General features: G+C 38.2%; 1 protein-coding gene across 4 annotated transcripts in view; it reads right to left on the bottom strand.

Moving 5' to 3' along the window:
- Nucleotides 1–16144, bottom strand: part of IPO11 (importin 11) — a 434194-nt gene that overhangs the window by 381809 nt on the left and 36241 nt on the right. For all 4 annotated transcript variants that reach the window (XR_013827515.1, XR_013827516.1, XM_079916153.1 and 1 more), the window contains exons 4-5: nt 3345–3417; nt 1751–1954 (exon numbers count right to left, since the gene is read on the bottom strand). Coding sequence is in view for 2 of the 4 variants with exons in the window: in XM_079916153.1 (XP_079772279.1) it covers nt 1751–1954; nt 3345–3417 (277 nt within the window). In the remaining 2 variants the exon portion in view is untranslated. The remainder of the gene's footprint in view (nt 1–1750; nt 1955–3344; nt 3418–16144) is intronic.

The following is a 16144-nucleotide window of genomic DNA, read 5'->3' as shown; positions in this document are numbered from 1 at the left end:
CTCAAACTCCTGCTTTTTGAAGTTTTGCACTATACCACTTTGAAATCTAGAAGGTATCTAAGAAAAAATCTCTTCTTTTACCATTTACTCATTTAACAGTTACTGAGCACCATCCACTGATGTGCATTCTCCTGGGCTGGATAGTAGGACTATAACAATAAGAGCTACAGTCCACCCTCATAAAATTCAGTGTGGTGGATCTCAAAAAGGTAAGTCAACAATTATAACGTAATTACAATGCAATGTACAGTGTAATAAATACTCTGCTGGAAGTAAGTACAGGACGCTAAGGAGACCTATATTTCATTTTATATGGAGAGGAAATAGCCTCACACCACAAGAAAACCAAGCAAGAAAGTTGAAGTGGACAGGAAGCTAACGCAAACAAGCTATACAGACTAAGGCTAGTTTAGATACAATTTGTAGAGCCTGACTAGGCTAAATATAAATTATATCTGAAAACCAAGGAGGCAACACATTAAGAGAGTACAACTTCAGAAAGTCAAACTAAGAAGTAAGACTTCTATAGAAGGGGACCCTTCACTATAGAGTAACTGTAACCCAGAATCTTCTACACATTTGATTTTGGAAAACGTCTATATAAAAGAAATTGAAGGGGCCTAAGATGGGGATAAAGGTGAGAAAAATCAACAAGAAATTCATAGAGTGACTTGAGAAGATAAAATGTCCATTTCTTTAGTCCTTGTTAGATATCAAGCAAAACTGACAAGGATTTTAAAAGCAACCTTTAACAAAAAGAATTTCTTACACTCAATATCCTCAGATAAATAGAAAATTGGCTATTTAAACCTACTGGGTTAAAAATAAAGAGAACATAATGTGGTTCTGGTTTAAACTTTGGTGTATTAAGAATCACCTGGGGAGGGCTTCCCTGGTGGCGCAGCGGTTCAGAGTCCACCTGCCGATGCAGGGGACATGGGTTTGTGCCCCGGTCCGGGAAGATCCCACATGCCGCACAGCGGCTGGGCCCATGGGCCATGGCCGCTGAGCCTGCGCACCCGGAGCCTGTGCTCCGCAACGGGAGAGGCCACAACAGTGAGAGGCCCGCGTACCGCAAAAAAAAAAAAATAATCACCTGGGGAACCTATCAAAAATGCAAATTCCCAAGCCATATCCTCAAAGTGAGGATTCCAAAGGTAAGCAAGAACACTTAAAAACACTTGGAGACTCCCACTGTTACCTGGTACAGTTCAAAATGTTAGGTTGAATAATATGAAAATCACTGTTCTGGTAGTTCAAAACAGTGAAACACAAACAAAAGCACCAAAGCAACTGAATAGAGAAGGTAAAGTTTTTTCAACAAATGGTGCTAAAACACCTATAGACACCCTCAGTCGTGTCAGACTCCTTCCTACATCCACCGATTACCCAGGCGTGTCAATTGTAACTTCCTAAATTTCAACTCTACATGCTTCTAAATGTTCTCTTTACCGCTGCTTCATTTAAGAGCTTTATCATCGAATCTGAACTGCTTCAGATAGCCTCAAACCAGTCTCTTTGCCTTCAGACTGTTCTCCACCAATTTTTCCCCCTCACTGGCGACTAAGTGACCTTACCAGTCATATCACTAACCAGCTTAAAACCTTTGGGGTGTTATCTATTAGTATGAACCTTTTGAGGTCAATTAGAAATTAAAAATCCTTCAATAAGATATTTAGAGGTAAAATTACACACCTTTTAATACAAGTAGCACAGTTTTCATTATCAAATTCTTTGTTAAATCACTTACATCATAAAACAGTTTTCTATCAGCAGCCAGTCGTTTAGACGCCAGGGTCTTGGTAACATGATAAAAGGTAAGCAACGCTCTGTGCTGTCGAAGATCATCTTGTACTTTGACAGATTCTATAAGAGTGGGAATCAGTTCAGGCCACTGTCTAGGACAGTCCAATCGAGCAACTTTTGCAATCAGCACGGCAATTTGAGTTGCAATCTAAAGGAAGAAGAATTAATCTTCAGAAATAAACATATGAAATTAAAGCAATAGATAAGGAATGCATTCATAGTTGAAAATTACCTTTTTGGTTAATTATACATTTAACAAAAATGAGTAAGATTTCACTGAACAACTGCTTAAGGTAGTAGTTCTCAAAGTGTGATCTATGGATCCCTAGGGGGCCTAGGATCCTTTCTGTGAGGTCCTCCCTTTCCCAATAACGTACTGGTGTGAAGCTAGATTTTCATCACATAGCTTCTGCCAAAATAATATCACAACATTGTAAATAGCAGATATATTTGAAAATCTAGATGTCTTCTTTTAAAGAGCCAGACACTAAAGAGATAGGCAAAAATGCCAAACAATGTTACTCTTCTCATTAAATATTTATTGTTTGGGGAAATAGCTATTGTTCACTTTTTTAAATTCTACTTATGTTAAAAAATAATAGTTTTTTAGATTTCTCAATTTTAATTTCTAATACAATAAATATCAACATATATAACCATTTCGTGTTTTACTTTAGCAGTATAAGGAAGTTCTAAGAATGCAAACTTTGAGAACCAATGACATCAGAGTAGAAATGAACATCAATATTAGGTATTTACATAATATTTGTTCAGATCAGTTTCACAAATTCTGGTTGACAGAACACCTAAGCAATGGTTTACCCCTCAATCACCCAAGACCCTGACACCCCAACCACCTCCTGCCCCACGGAAAGTAACTCTGTTCCTCTCCATCTTCCCTCATCTCCCTCAGTTGAAGAAATGCACAGCAAAAAACTCAGATCACTTAAATAGGTTTAGATAAAACTGCATTGGATACACCACCTAATACAGTGTGCTTTAATATTCAAATTAATGAATCAAATGTAAGAAATAGTAGTAACTTGGAAAAATAATTTTTGTATCATAAGCAAACTTATTTTATTCTTAAAAGAAAAATCTCACTATAAGGGAAAGAAAAATTCAATTCCCACAGAGTAGTGAGAACTTCAAATGTGATGAAGGAAACAGACAAAAACCAGAAGCCATCCTGTAGTTTAGGGGAAGGGGGGATGGGAGTGCTAAATTAACATCTATAATTAATATATAGAGATGTGCTTTCAATATTGGCTCAAAAACTGAAGAAGTTAAAAAATATCCAAGTATATCTATCTTCAAATGACTTCTGAGTTTTAAATCATTAACAGCCAAATCTAATCAAAATTCTTAACAGGTAGACTTGGATCTAAAAATTAAAAAACCATCAGAGAAATGTGTATAAACATCACAAATGAACATTATAAGATTTTATTTTTAACGCCAAGAAACAAAGTTAGTTTGGAAAAGAAGCAAAAACTAAGGGAAAAGAAAGAATAGTTGGCACTCATTTTCTCACTAACCTGGTTTATTGGTTCATTGAAGTTGGTGATTAGCCCTGCACGCAATGTAGATTTCTCTTCCTCTGAGAGAGCACTGTAAAAAGATATATTTGTTATGCAAGAGAATGCTGCCTAATAATGAATGCAGGTAAGCACGACTGAGAATTTTAGCAATAAAAAGTCTTTCAAACAATGTGTCCTTGATTGTTTTGGTAATTAAACAGAATTATTTCCATTACTTGTATATTGACACATCAGGTAATACAAAAGCACAAAATTCCTTCACAACTGAATAAACAGGAAGCACAAAACAGTAAGCAATAGGAAATAAGATAAATCCAGAGTAAAGAACGTGATATTTTGATGTTTCCTTCTATTGATATAAAAACAGTTGCTTACCAAAAAATTAATGACGGTCTTCAAAAAATCTATGAGTAAATATTAGTCTTACACTGACTTCTTTTACAAAATTCCATGTGGAAAGGGATCAGGAATCAGAGAATACTTGGGATGGAAGACTTACTAGAAATCAACTAGTTTAAAATCTCTCATTTTACATGTCTGAAAAGAATAAACACGATACTAATAAGTCTGACTGCAAATGAGGAAGGAAACTAGATAGCAAAAGGAAAGAGACGGAGACTATCCATCTGTATAAGATTGTATACATTTTGAATTTTGAACTATATGAATGGTTTTATTTATTATAAAATTAAATTTTAAAGAACTGATTTTAAGGTTGTCCATTCTGGCTATGATAGAGTAGCTGGCACTGGATGAATCATCCCCCCAAAAATGTGCTATCGGGCTTCCCTGGTGGCGCAGTGGTTGAGAGTCCGCCTGCCGATGCAGGGGACACGGGTTCGTGCCCCGGTCCGGGAGGATCCCACATGCCGTGGAGCGGCTGGGCCCGTGAGCCATGGCCGCTGGGCCTGCGTGTCCGGAGCCTGTGCTCCACAACGGGAGAGGCCACAACAGTGAGAGGCCCGCATACCGCAAAAAAAAAAAAAAAAGTTGCATACAATTTTTTAAAAAAATGTTTTAAAGCATCTGTTGAGTTGAATTGTGTACCCCTCCCCAAACCCTCCAAAAGCTATGTTCAAGTCCTAACCCCATATACCTGTGAATGTAACCTTATTGGGAATTACGGGCTTTGCAGATGCAATCAAGTTAAAACGAGGTCATACTGGATTAGCGTGGGCCCTAATCCAATGACTGGTGCCATTTATAGGAAGAGAAGAATTTGGACAGAGACACAGAGAAGATACTTGAAAATAACACTATGTAAAAATGAAGGCAGAGATTGGAGTGTTATTTGGATATTAACATACCTCTCTCAGTAACTGATGGAAAAGGTAGCTCAAAATCAGTAACAACACAGAAGACTTCAATAGCATAATTAACAAATTTGACCTGATATATAAAACATTATAATCCACAACAGCAAAGCATACTTTCCTTTCAAGTGCATATAAAACATTTACCAAAATACCATATGATGGGATCATAAAACAAGACAACACATTTCAAAGAATGAAATCAGTAACAACAACAAAAAGTCCCACATGTTTGGAAATTAGGTGAAATACTTCTAATTAGCCTATGGGTCTAAAAAGAAATCACAGGGGAATTTTAAAAATATTTTTGAATGAATGGTAATGAAAATACTACATATCAAGGCTTGTGAAACTGAACTAAAGCCATGATTACAAAAAAGCCTTAGTGTTTTAAATGCATACAAAGAAAAACTGAATATCAATTATCTAAGCTTCCATTTCAAAAAACTAAAAAAAGAACAGTAAATTAAATTCAAAACAGTAATCAAAAGTACATCAAGCCTTATAAAGTACAATACCTAAAGCAAAGATAGAAAAATAGGCCAATAGGACAAAACAGAGAATCCAAAAAAAGATCCATATGTATAAAGTGCCTGATTTATAACAAGGGAACCACTGAAATGCTACTGGGGAAAAATACATGGTGCTGCCCCTACTTCACATCTATAACTTACACAGAAACTGTAAGTTTACACAGAAATCACACAGACATACACCAAAATGTGAAAAGTAAAAAACAAAGCTTCTAGCAGAAAAAAGAATATTTTCATGGCTTTGTGTTGAGGAAAAATTTTGTAAACAGATCCCAAAAGAATTAATTATAAAAAGAAAGGTAGCTAAATTGAACTTCATTAAAATTACAAACTTCATCAAAAGATGCCAGCAAGTAAGTGAAAAGGCAAGTCACAAAATAGAAGATATTTTCAATATATATATATTCAACAAAGGACTTATATCCAAATATATATATAAAGTCCCATAAATCAATAACATAATCCAATTTTTTTAGATGTGCAAATGGCAAGCCCTTCACAAAACAGGATTTCCAAATGACTAATAAGTATACGAAAAAGGTACTCATTGTTTATCAGGAAAATGCAAAAATTACCAAGCACACCAGCATGACTAAAATGAAACAGATCAGACCAAGTATGGTGAGAATGTGTAGCAAATGTCAACGCCCATGCTACTAGTGGAAGGGCAAACTGGTACAAATAGTTTGGAAAACTAATTGACAGTATCTACTAAAGCTGAACATACACCTAACCATAAATGACAATAAAATACAAACTTATATGCAACAAGACATGCAAAAGATTTTTCAAAGCCGCCTTATTTTTAATAGTCAAAAACTAGAAACAACCTTCATACCCATCAACAGCAGAATGGACAGATAATGGTGGTATGTTCCTAAAATGGGACGTTATAGAACATAAAAGAGCAAACTACTGTCCCATGCAACTACATGGATAAATCTCACAAATATAACACTGAATAAAAGTCAGACACAGGGCTTCCCTGGTGGCGCAGTGGTTGAGAGTTCGCCTGCCGATGCAGGGGACACGGGTTGATGCCCCAGTCCGGGAAGATCCCACATGCCGCGGAGCGGCTGGGCCCGTAAGCCATGGCCGCTGAGCCTGTGCGTCCGGAGCCTGTGCTCCGCAACGGGAGGGGACGCCGCAGTGAGAGGCCCGTGTACCAGAAAAAAAAAAGTCAGACACAAAAGAGAACATACTATAAGGTTTCCATTTGTATGAAACTAATCTAAGGTAAAACTAATCTATGGTGAGCAATGTCAGATCTTTGAGGAGGACATATAGGTGACTGTGAAAGGGCAAAAAGGAAGCCTCTGGCGTGCTAGTTCTAGATTAGTTCTGAGTGGTAGTTACATGGATGTGGTCACATTACAAACATTCAAACTGTACCCTTCGTTTGTGTACTTTTTAAGTATGTTACATACTATACTTCAATAAAAGTTTTTTTTAATCTTAACAGTGACTTGCTCAAGATTAGTAAACAAATGAGAAGACAAGATTAAGATAAACATGGGGGGGCATGTGGAACAGGTGAAGGGAGTATAAAAGTACAGACTTCCAGTTATAAAGAAGTCACGGGAATGTAATGTACAGCAATGGCAACTACACTTAGTAATACTGTACTGTGTATTTTAAAGTTGCTAGAAGAGTAAATCTTATAACTCATCACAAGAAAAAAAATTCTCTAGGTATGGTGACAGATGTTAACTACACTTATGGTGGTGATCGTTTCACAATACATACAAATTTTGAATCATTATATTATATATCTGAAACTCATATAATGTTATATGTCAATTAAACTTCAATTTAAAAAATAAACATTTAGGCAAAAGGAGTTAAAGCCCAATACAATTCTGTGCTTTCCCATTAAAAATGATCTCACCTGCTATATTAAAAAAATTAATAAAAAATTCAAAAATTAAAAACAAAAAAACAACTAATACTAAACTTTCTTTGGGTTATTTGTATGGAAATATGTTAATATAAATGTTTCAGACATTACTTGAAATTCCTAAAAATCTTATATGTTCTGGTATAATGTTATAAGTCATAATTCTAATTATTATTTTAAAATGTATATCTCAGAAATAACTAAATTTCCTTGTCAACTGCATTATTCTGAACTATCATCAAATCTTTAACCGTGAAGGACCTCTGGGAAGATGGCGGAAGAGTAAGACGCGGAGATCACCTTCCTCCCCACAGATACACCAGAAATACATCTACACGTGGAACAACTCCTACAGAACACCTACTGAACGCTGGCAGAAGACCTCAGACCTCCCAAAAGGCAAGAAACCCCCCACGTACCTGGTTAGGGCAAAAGAAAAAAATAAACAGAGACAAAAGGATAGGGACGTGTCCTGCACCAGCGGGAGGGAGCTGTGAAGGAGGAAAAGTGTCCACACACTAGGAAGCCCCTTCGCGGGCGGAGACTGCGGGTGGCGGAGTGGGGGAGCTTCGGAGCCGCGGAGGAGAGCACAGCAACAGGGGTGCGGAGGGCAAAGCGGAGAGATTCCAGCGCAGAGGATCAGGGCCGACCGGCATTCATCAGCCGAGAGGTTTGTCTGCTCACCCGCCTGGGCGGGCGGGCAGGGCTGGGAGCTGAGGCTCCGGCTTCAGTTGGAGCACCGGGGGGAGGACTGGGGTTGGCGGCGTGAACACATCCTGCAGAGCGTTAGTGCACCGCAGCTACCCGAGAAAGAGTCCAGGAAAAGTCTGGACCTGCCTAAGAGGCAAGAGACTTTTTCTTCCCTCTTTATTTCCTGGTGCACGAAGAGAAGGGATTAAGAACGCTGCCTTTAAAGGAGCTCCAGAGATGGGCATGAGCCACTGCTAAAACTGCGGACCCCAGAGACAGACATGAGACGCTAAGGCCACTGCTGCCGCCACCAAGAAGCCTGTGTGCAGCCCGCCACTGCCAGGGTCCCGGGATCCAGGGACAACTACCCTGGGAGAACACACGGCGCGCCTCAGGCTGGCGCAACGTCACGCCAGCCTCTGCCGCCACAGGTTCGCCCTGCACTCCGTGACCCTCCCTACCCCCGGCCTGAGTGAGCCAGAGCCTCCGAATCAGCGGCACCTTTAACCCCGTCCTGTCTGACCAAAGAACAGACGCCCTCCAGCGACCTACACGCACAGGCGGGGCCAAATCCAAAGCTGAGCCCCTGGGAGCTGTGAGAACAAAGAAGAGAAAGGGAAATCTCTCCCAGCAGCCTCAGAAGCAGCGGATTAAAGCTCCACAATCAACTTGATGTACCCTGCATCTGTGGAATACATGAATAGACAACGAATCATCCCAAATTAAGGAGCCCTGTGGATGAAAGGCTCTTGGTGCTGCAGCCACGAGTTAATGCTGTGCCTCTGAGGTGGGAGAGCCAACTTCAGGACACTGGTCCACAAGAGGGCTCCCAGCTGCACATAACATCAAACAGCAAAAAGCTCCCAGAGATCTCCATCTCAACGCCAGCACCCAGCTTCACTCAACGACCAGCAAGCTAGAGTGCTGTACATTCTATGCCAAACAACTAGCAAGACAGGAACACAACCCCACCCATGAGCAGAGAGGCTGCCTAAAATCAAAATAATTTCACAGGCACCCCAAAACACACCACTGGACGTGGTCCTGCCCACCAGAAAGACAAGATCCAGCTGTGTCCACAAAAACACAGGCACCAGTCTCCTCCACCAGGAAGCCTACACAACCCACTGAACCAAGCTTAGCCACTGGGGACAGACACAAAAAACAACAGGAACTACGAACCTGCAGCCTGCAAAAAGGAGACCCCAAACACAGTAAGATAAGCAAAATGAGAAGACAGAAAAACACACAGCAGATGGAGGAGCAAGATAAAAACCCACCAGACCTAACAAATGAAGAGGAAATAGGCAGTCTACCTGAAAAAGAATTCACAATAATGATAGTAAGGTTGATCCGAAATCTTGGAAACAGAGTAAACAAAATGCAGGAAACATTTAACAAGGACATAGAAGAAATAAAGATGAAAGAAGCAATGATGAACAACACAATAAATGAAATGAAAAATACTCTAGATGGGATCAATAGCAGAATAACTGAAGCAGAAGAACGGATAAGTGACCTGAAGATAAAATAGTGGAAATAACTAATGCAGAACAGAATAAAGAAAAAAGAATGAAAAGAACTGAGGACAGTCTCAGAGACCTCTGGGACAACATTAAACGCACCAACATTCGAATTATAGGGGTTTCAGAAGAAGAAGAGAAAAAGAAAGGGACTGAGAAAATATTTGAAGAAATTATAGTTGAAAACTTCCCTAATATGGGAAAGGAAATAGTTAATCAAGTCCAGGAAGCACAGAGAGTCCCATACAGGATAAATCCAAGGAGAAATACGCCAAGACACATATTAATCAAACTGTCAAAAATTAAATACAAAGAAAACATATTAAAAGCAGCAAGGGAAAAACAACAAATAACACACAAGGGAATCCCCATAAGGTTAACAGCTGATCTTTCAGCAGAAACTCTGCAAGCCAGAAGGGAGTGGCAGGACATATTGAAAGTGTTGAAGGAGAAAAACCTGCAACCAAGATTACTCTACCCAGCAAGGATCTCATTCAGATTTGATGGAGAAATTAAAACCTTAACAGACAAGCAAAAGCTGAGAGTTCAGCACCACAAAACCAGCTCTACAACAACTGCTAAAGGAACTTCTCTAGGCAAGAAACACAAAAGAAGGAAAAGACCTACAATAACGAACCCAAAACAATAAAGAAAATGGGAATGGGAACACACATAATCGATAATTACCTTAAATGTAAACAGACTAAATGCTCCCACCAAAAGACACAGATTGGCTGAATGGATACAAAATCAAGACCCATATATTTGCTGTCTACAAGAGACCCACTTCAGACCTAGAGACACATACAGACTGAAAGTAAGGGGATGGAAAAAGGTATTTCATGCAAATGGAAACCAAAAGAAAGCTGGAGTAGCAATTCTCATATCAGACAAAATAGACTTTAAAATAAAGACTATTACAAGAGACAAAGAAGGACACTACATAATGATCAAGGGATCGATCCAAGAAGAAGATATAACAATTGTAGATATTTATGCACCCAACATAGGAGCACCTCAATACATAAGGCAAATACTAACAGCCATAAAAGGGTAAATCGATAGTAACACATTCATAGTAGGGGACTTTAACACCTCACTTTCACCAATGGACAGATCATCCAAAATGAAAATAAATAAGGAAACACAAGCTTTAAATGATACATTAAACAAGATGGACTTAATTGATATTTATAGGACATTCCATCCAAAAACAGCAGAATACACATTTTTCTCAAGTGCTCATGGAATATTCTCCAGGATAGATCATATCTTGGGTCACAAATCAAGCCTTGGTAAATTTAAGAAAATTGAAATTGTATCAAGTATCTTTTCTGGCCACAACGCTATGAGACTAGATATCAATTACAGGAAAAGATCTGTAAAAAATACAAACACATGGAGGCTAAACAATACACTACTTAATAACGAAGTGATCACTGAAGAAATCAAAGAGGAAATCAAAAAATACCTAGAAACAAATGACAATGGAGACATGACGACTCAAAATCTATGGGATGCAGCAAAAGCAGTTCTAAGAGGGAAGTTTATAGCAATACAATCCTACCTTAAGAAACAGGAAACATCTCGAATAAACAACCTAACCTTGCACCTAAAGCAATTAGAGAAAGACGAACAAAAAAACCCCAAAGTTAGCAGAAGGAAAGAAATCATAAAAATCAGATCAGAAATAAATTTAAAAGAAATGAAGGAAACGATAGCAAAGATCAATAAAACTAAAAGCTGGTTCTTTCAGAAGATAAACAAAATTGATAAACCATTAGCCAGACTCATCAAGAAAAAAAGGGAGAAGACTCAAATCAACAGAATTAGAAATGAAAAAGGAGAAGTAACAACTGACACTGCAGAAATACAAAAGATCATGAGAGATTACTACAAGCAACTCTATGCCAATAAAATGGACAACCTGGAAGAAATGGACAAATTCTTAGAAAGGCACAACCTGCCAAGACTGAATCAGAAAGAAATAGAAAATATGAACAGACCAATCACAAGCACTGAAATTGAAACTGTGCTTAAAAATCGTCCAACAAGCAAAAGCTCAGGACCAGATGGCTTCACAGGCGAATTCTATCAAACATTTAGAGAAGAGCTGTCACCTATCCTTCTCAAACTCTTCCAAAATATAGCAGAGGGAGGAACACTCCCCAACTCATTCTACGAGGCCACCATCACCCTGATACCAAAACCAGACAAGGATGTCACAAAGAAAGAAAACTACAGGCCAATATCACTGATGAACATAGATGCAAAAATCCTCAACAAAATACTAGCAAACAGAATCCAACAGCACATTAAACGGATCATACACCATGATCAAGTGGGGTTTATTCCAGGAATGCAAGGATTCTTCAATATACGCAAATCTATCAATGTGATAAACCATACTAACAAATTGAAGGAGAAAAACCATATGATCATCTCAATAGTTGCAGGGAAAGCTTTTGACAAAATTCAACACCCATTTATGATAAAAACCCTGCAGAAAGTAGGCACAGAGGGAACTTTCCTCAACATAATAAAGGCCATATATGACAAACCCACAGCCAACATTGTCCTCAATGATGAAAAACTGAAAGCATTTCCACTATGATCAGGAACAACACAAGGTTGCCCACTCTCACCACTCTTATTCAACATAGTTTTGGAAGTTTTAGCCACAGCAATCAGAGAAGAAAAGGAAATAAAAGGAATCCAAATTGGAAAAGAAGAAGTAAAGCTGTCACTCTTTGCAGATGACATGATACTATACATAGAGAATCCTAAAGATGCTACCAGAAAACTATTAGAGCTAATCAATGAATTTGGTAAAGTAGCAGGATACAAAATTAATGCACAGAAATCTCTGGCATTCCTATACACTAAGTAAGAAAAATCTGAAAGTGAAATCAAGAAAACAATCCCATTTACCACTGCAACAAAAAGAATAAAATATCTAGGAATAAACCTACCTAAGGAGACAAAAGACCTGTATGCAGAAAATTATAAGACACTGATGAAAGAAATTAAAGATGATACAAATAGATGGAGAGATATACCATGTTCTGGGATTGGAAGAATCAACATTGTGAAAATGACTCTACTACCCAAAGCAATCTACAGATTCAATGCAATCCCTATCAAACTACCACTGGCATTTTTCACAGAACTAGAACAAAAAATTTCACAATTTGTATGGAAACACAAAAGACCCCAAATAGCCAAAGCAATCTTGAGAACGAAAAACAGAGCTGGAGGAATTAGGCTTCCTGACTTCAGACTATACTACAAAGCTACAGTAATCAATACAGTATGGTACTGGCACAAAAACAGAAATATAGATCAATGGAACAGGATAGAAAGCCCAGAGATAAACCCACGCACATATGGTCACCTTATCTTTGATAAAGGAGGCAGGAATGTACAGTGGAGAAAGGACAGCCTCTTCAATAAGTGGTGCTGGGAAAACTGGACAGCTACATGTAAAAGTATGAGATTAGGTCACTCCCTAACACCATACACAAAAATAAACTCAAAATGGATTAAAGACCTAAATGTAAGGCCAGAAACTATCAAACTCTTAGAGGAAAACACAGGCAGGACACTCTATGACATAAATCACAGCAAGCTCCTTTTAGACCCACCTCCTAGAGAAATGGAAATAAAAACAAAAGTAAACAAATGGGACCTAATGAAACTTCAAAGCTTTTGCGCAGCAAAGGAAACCATAAACAAGACCAAAAGACAACCCTCAGAATGGGAGAAAATATTTGCAAATGAAGCAACTGACAAAGGATTAATCTCCAAAATTTATAAGCAGCTCATGCAGGTCAATAACAAAAAAACAAACAACCCAACTCAAAAATGGGCAGAAGACCTAAATAGACATTTCTCCAAAGAAGATATACAGACTGCCAACAAACACATGAAAGGATGCTCAACATCACTAATTAGAGAAATGCAAATCAAAACTACAATGAGATATCAGCTCACACCAGTCAGAATGGCCATCATCAAAAAATCTACAAACAATAAATGCTGGAGAGGGTGTGGAGAAAAGGGAACCCTCTTACAGTGTTGGTGGGAATGTAAATTGATACAGCCACTGTGGAGAACAGTATGGAGGTTCCTTAAAAAATTAAAAATAGAACTACCATATGACCCAGCAATCCCACTACTGGGCATATACCCTGAGAAAACCATAATTCAAAAAGAGTCATGTACCAAAATGTTCATTGCAGCTCTATTTACAATAGCCCAGAGATGGAAACAACCTAAGTGTCCATCATCGGATGAATGGATAAAGAAGATGTGGCACATATATACAATGGAATATTACTCAGCCATAAAAAGAAACGAAATTGAGCTATTTGTAATGAGGTGGATAGACCTAGAGTATGTCATACAGAGTGAAGTAAGTCAGAGAGAGAGAGACAAATACTGTATGCTAACACATATATATGGAATTTAAGGGGGAAAAAAATGTCATGAAAAACCTAGGGGTGAAACAGGAATAAAGATACAGACTTACTAGAGAATGGACTTGAGGATATGGGGAGGGGAAAGGGTAAACTGTGACAAAGCGAGAGAGAGGCATGGACATATATACACTACCAAACGTAAGGTAGATAGCTAGTGGGAAGCAGCCGCATAGCACAGGGAGATCAGCTCGGTGCTTTGTGACCACCTGGAGGGGTGGGATAGGGAGGGTGGGAGGGAGGGAGACGCAAGTGGGAAGAGATATGGGAACATATGTATATATATATAACTGATTCATTTTGTTGTGAAGCTGAAACTAACATACCATTGTAAAGCAGTTATACTCCAATAAAGATGTAAAAAAAGAAATCTTTAACCGTGGTCATTTTTAAGTCTTTTGTCATTTACAGACAGTTCTGGGTGTACTCTGATGCTTTTGCAAAAATGTTCCTATAAAAGGGTTTCATCGGGCTTCCCTGGTGGCGTAGTGGTTGAGAGTCCGCCTGCTGATGCAGGGGACATGGGTTCGTGCCTCGGTCCAGGAAGATCCCACACGCCACGGAGCAGCTGGGTCCGTGAGCCATGGCCGCTGAGCCTGCGCGTCTGGAGCCTGTGCTCCGCAACGGGAGAGGCCACAACAGTGAGAGGCCCGCATACCGCAAAAAAAAAAAAAAAAGAAAAAGGGTTTCATCTTCAAGGAATTCATGCAAAAGACTCTGACAAGCACAGGTTTCTGGTAACTGACTATACTGCTGAACTGAATGAATAAGATAAGCATTTTCAGAACTCTAATGGAAAACTGATGAATTCATAAAAGTGCTAACAAAAGATCAAGATGAAAAAAACATTAATTACATGGGACTGAGTGAACTGATGAGGATGATTATAATTTTTGTGACTTTCTGTTTGAATAAAAAAAAATGAGAAAAAAATAAACCAATATTGATACATTAAAAAAAATAGTTCTTGATATGATGCTTCAACTCAATTCTTCAAATAATCTATTTACATTTAAAAAGTATGTTTTCATTTTTTGCTTAATTATTTGAATCAAATATAAGCATTTCTAATTTCATGGAAACAATCACTCTCTTCATAAAATTAGTAATTCATATTTTATCGTTATGTGGATTTAAATTATCTCTTAGAAAATACGATTCACAAATACCATTGTTAAATCTTTTGGGTTGCTTGGTTTTATGTCATACATGACACAGAAACATACAAATTTACAACATTTCTTGCAACAATGCCTTGCAGTATTATAAATACAATGTTGGATCCCTATCAGTTATACAATTCTTCTGTAACTTAATAGCAGATATTCTAAATTGCATAGCAGATAATGTCATACAAAATATGAAGAGAATGCACAATTTGAAAAATTAAATTAACTACATTCTTTAGATGTTTTGTTTCTTCATTAACTAAAAATCTTGTATATTTTCTGCCTCCTTATTCTGATTGTTTTCCTCACAACTTTCTATAGCTTTTATTATTTTTATTAAGAAACACATGCTCACTTTATAATCATTAGAAAAGAAATAGTGCAGATAGAAAGAAAAACCCTAGAGTCCTATCATCCTGAGATAACTCCTTTTATCCATTCAATTTCTTTCTCTGCCTTTCTTTTACTCCTTAATTCTCTCCTTCTGAGAAGTGTGTCACACACACTTTTTAATAAAAAAATGATCTCTTAAGCTCTGTCATAAATTTATTTCTCATATTTATATGTGAAAATTTAGATGACATAATTATTAGCTCATGCTTTAATGACGTAATTTAACACTTAGTTACCTGATTTTTTAAATTGTTTCTAGATTTGTTTTGCCTGTTATCAACAACAAACATTGCATACACATTATACAGTTGTCTGATTATTTCCGCAGGGTAAATTTTTGATGGGGAATTTTTTCGGTGAGGAATATGTACATTTCCAGTCTTTTTAAGGTATATTACCAATGTACTCTCCCTAATGGTGGTGGCCATATATAATCCCTCTGGCAAAGGTTCAGTGTGCGCTCTTCAGGACTGTACGTTACATTCCCTTTTTTAAAAAAAAAAATTTATTTATTTATTTCTGGCTGCATTGGGTCCTTGTTGCTGCGCACAGGCTTTCTCTGGTTGGGGCAAGCGGGGGCTACTCTTTGTTGTGGTGCATGGGCTTCTCTTGTTGCAGAGCACGGGCTCTAGGCGTGGGGGCTCGGTGGCTGTGGCTCACGGGCTTGGTTGCTCCGCGACATGTGGGATCTTCCTGGACCAGGGCTCGGACCCGTGTCCCCTGCATTGGCAGGCGGATTCTTGACCACTGTGCCACCAGGGAAGCCCCCTACATTCTTTTTAATATATGCCATTTCAACAG

The sequence above is a fragment of the Stenella coeruleoalba genome, assembly GCF_951394435.1.
Source record: "Stenella coeruleoalba genome assembly, chromosome: 3".
NCBI classification, from domain to species: Eukaryota; Metazoa; Chordata; class Mammalia; order Artiodactyla; family Delphinidae; genus Stenella; species Stenella coeruleoalba.
The sequence above is the reverse complement of the archived record's forward strand: the minus strand, read 5'-3'. Positions and strand labels throughout refer to the sequence as shown.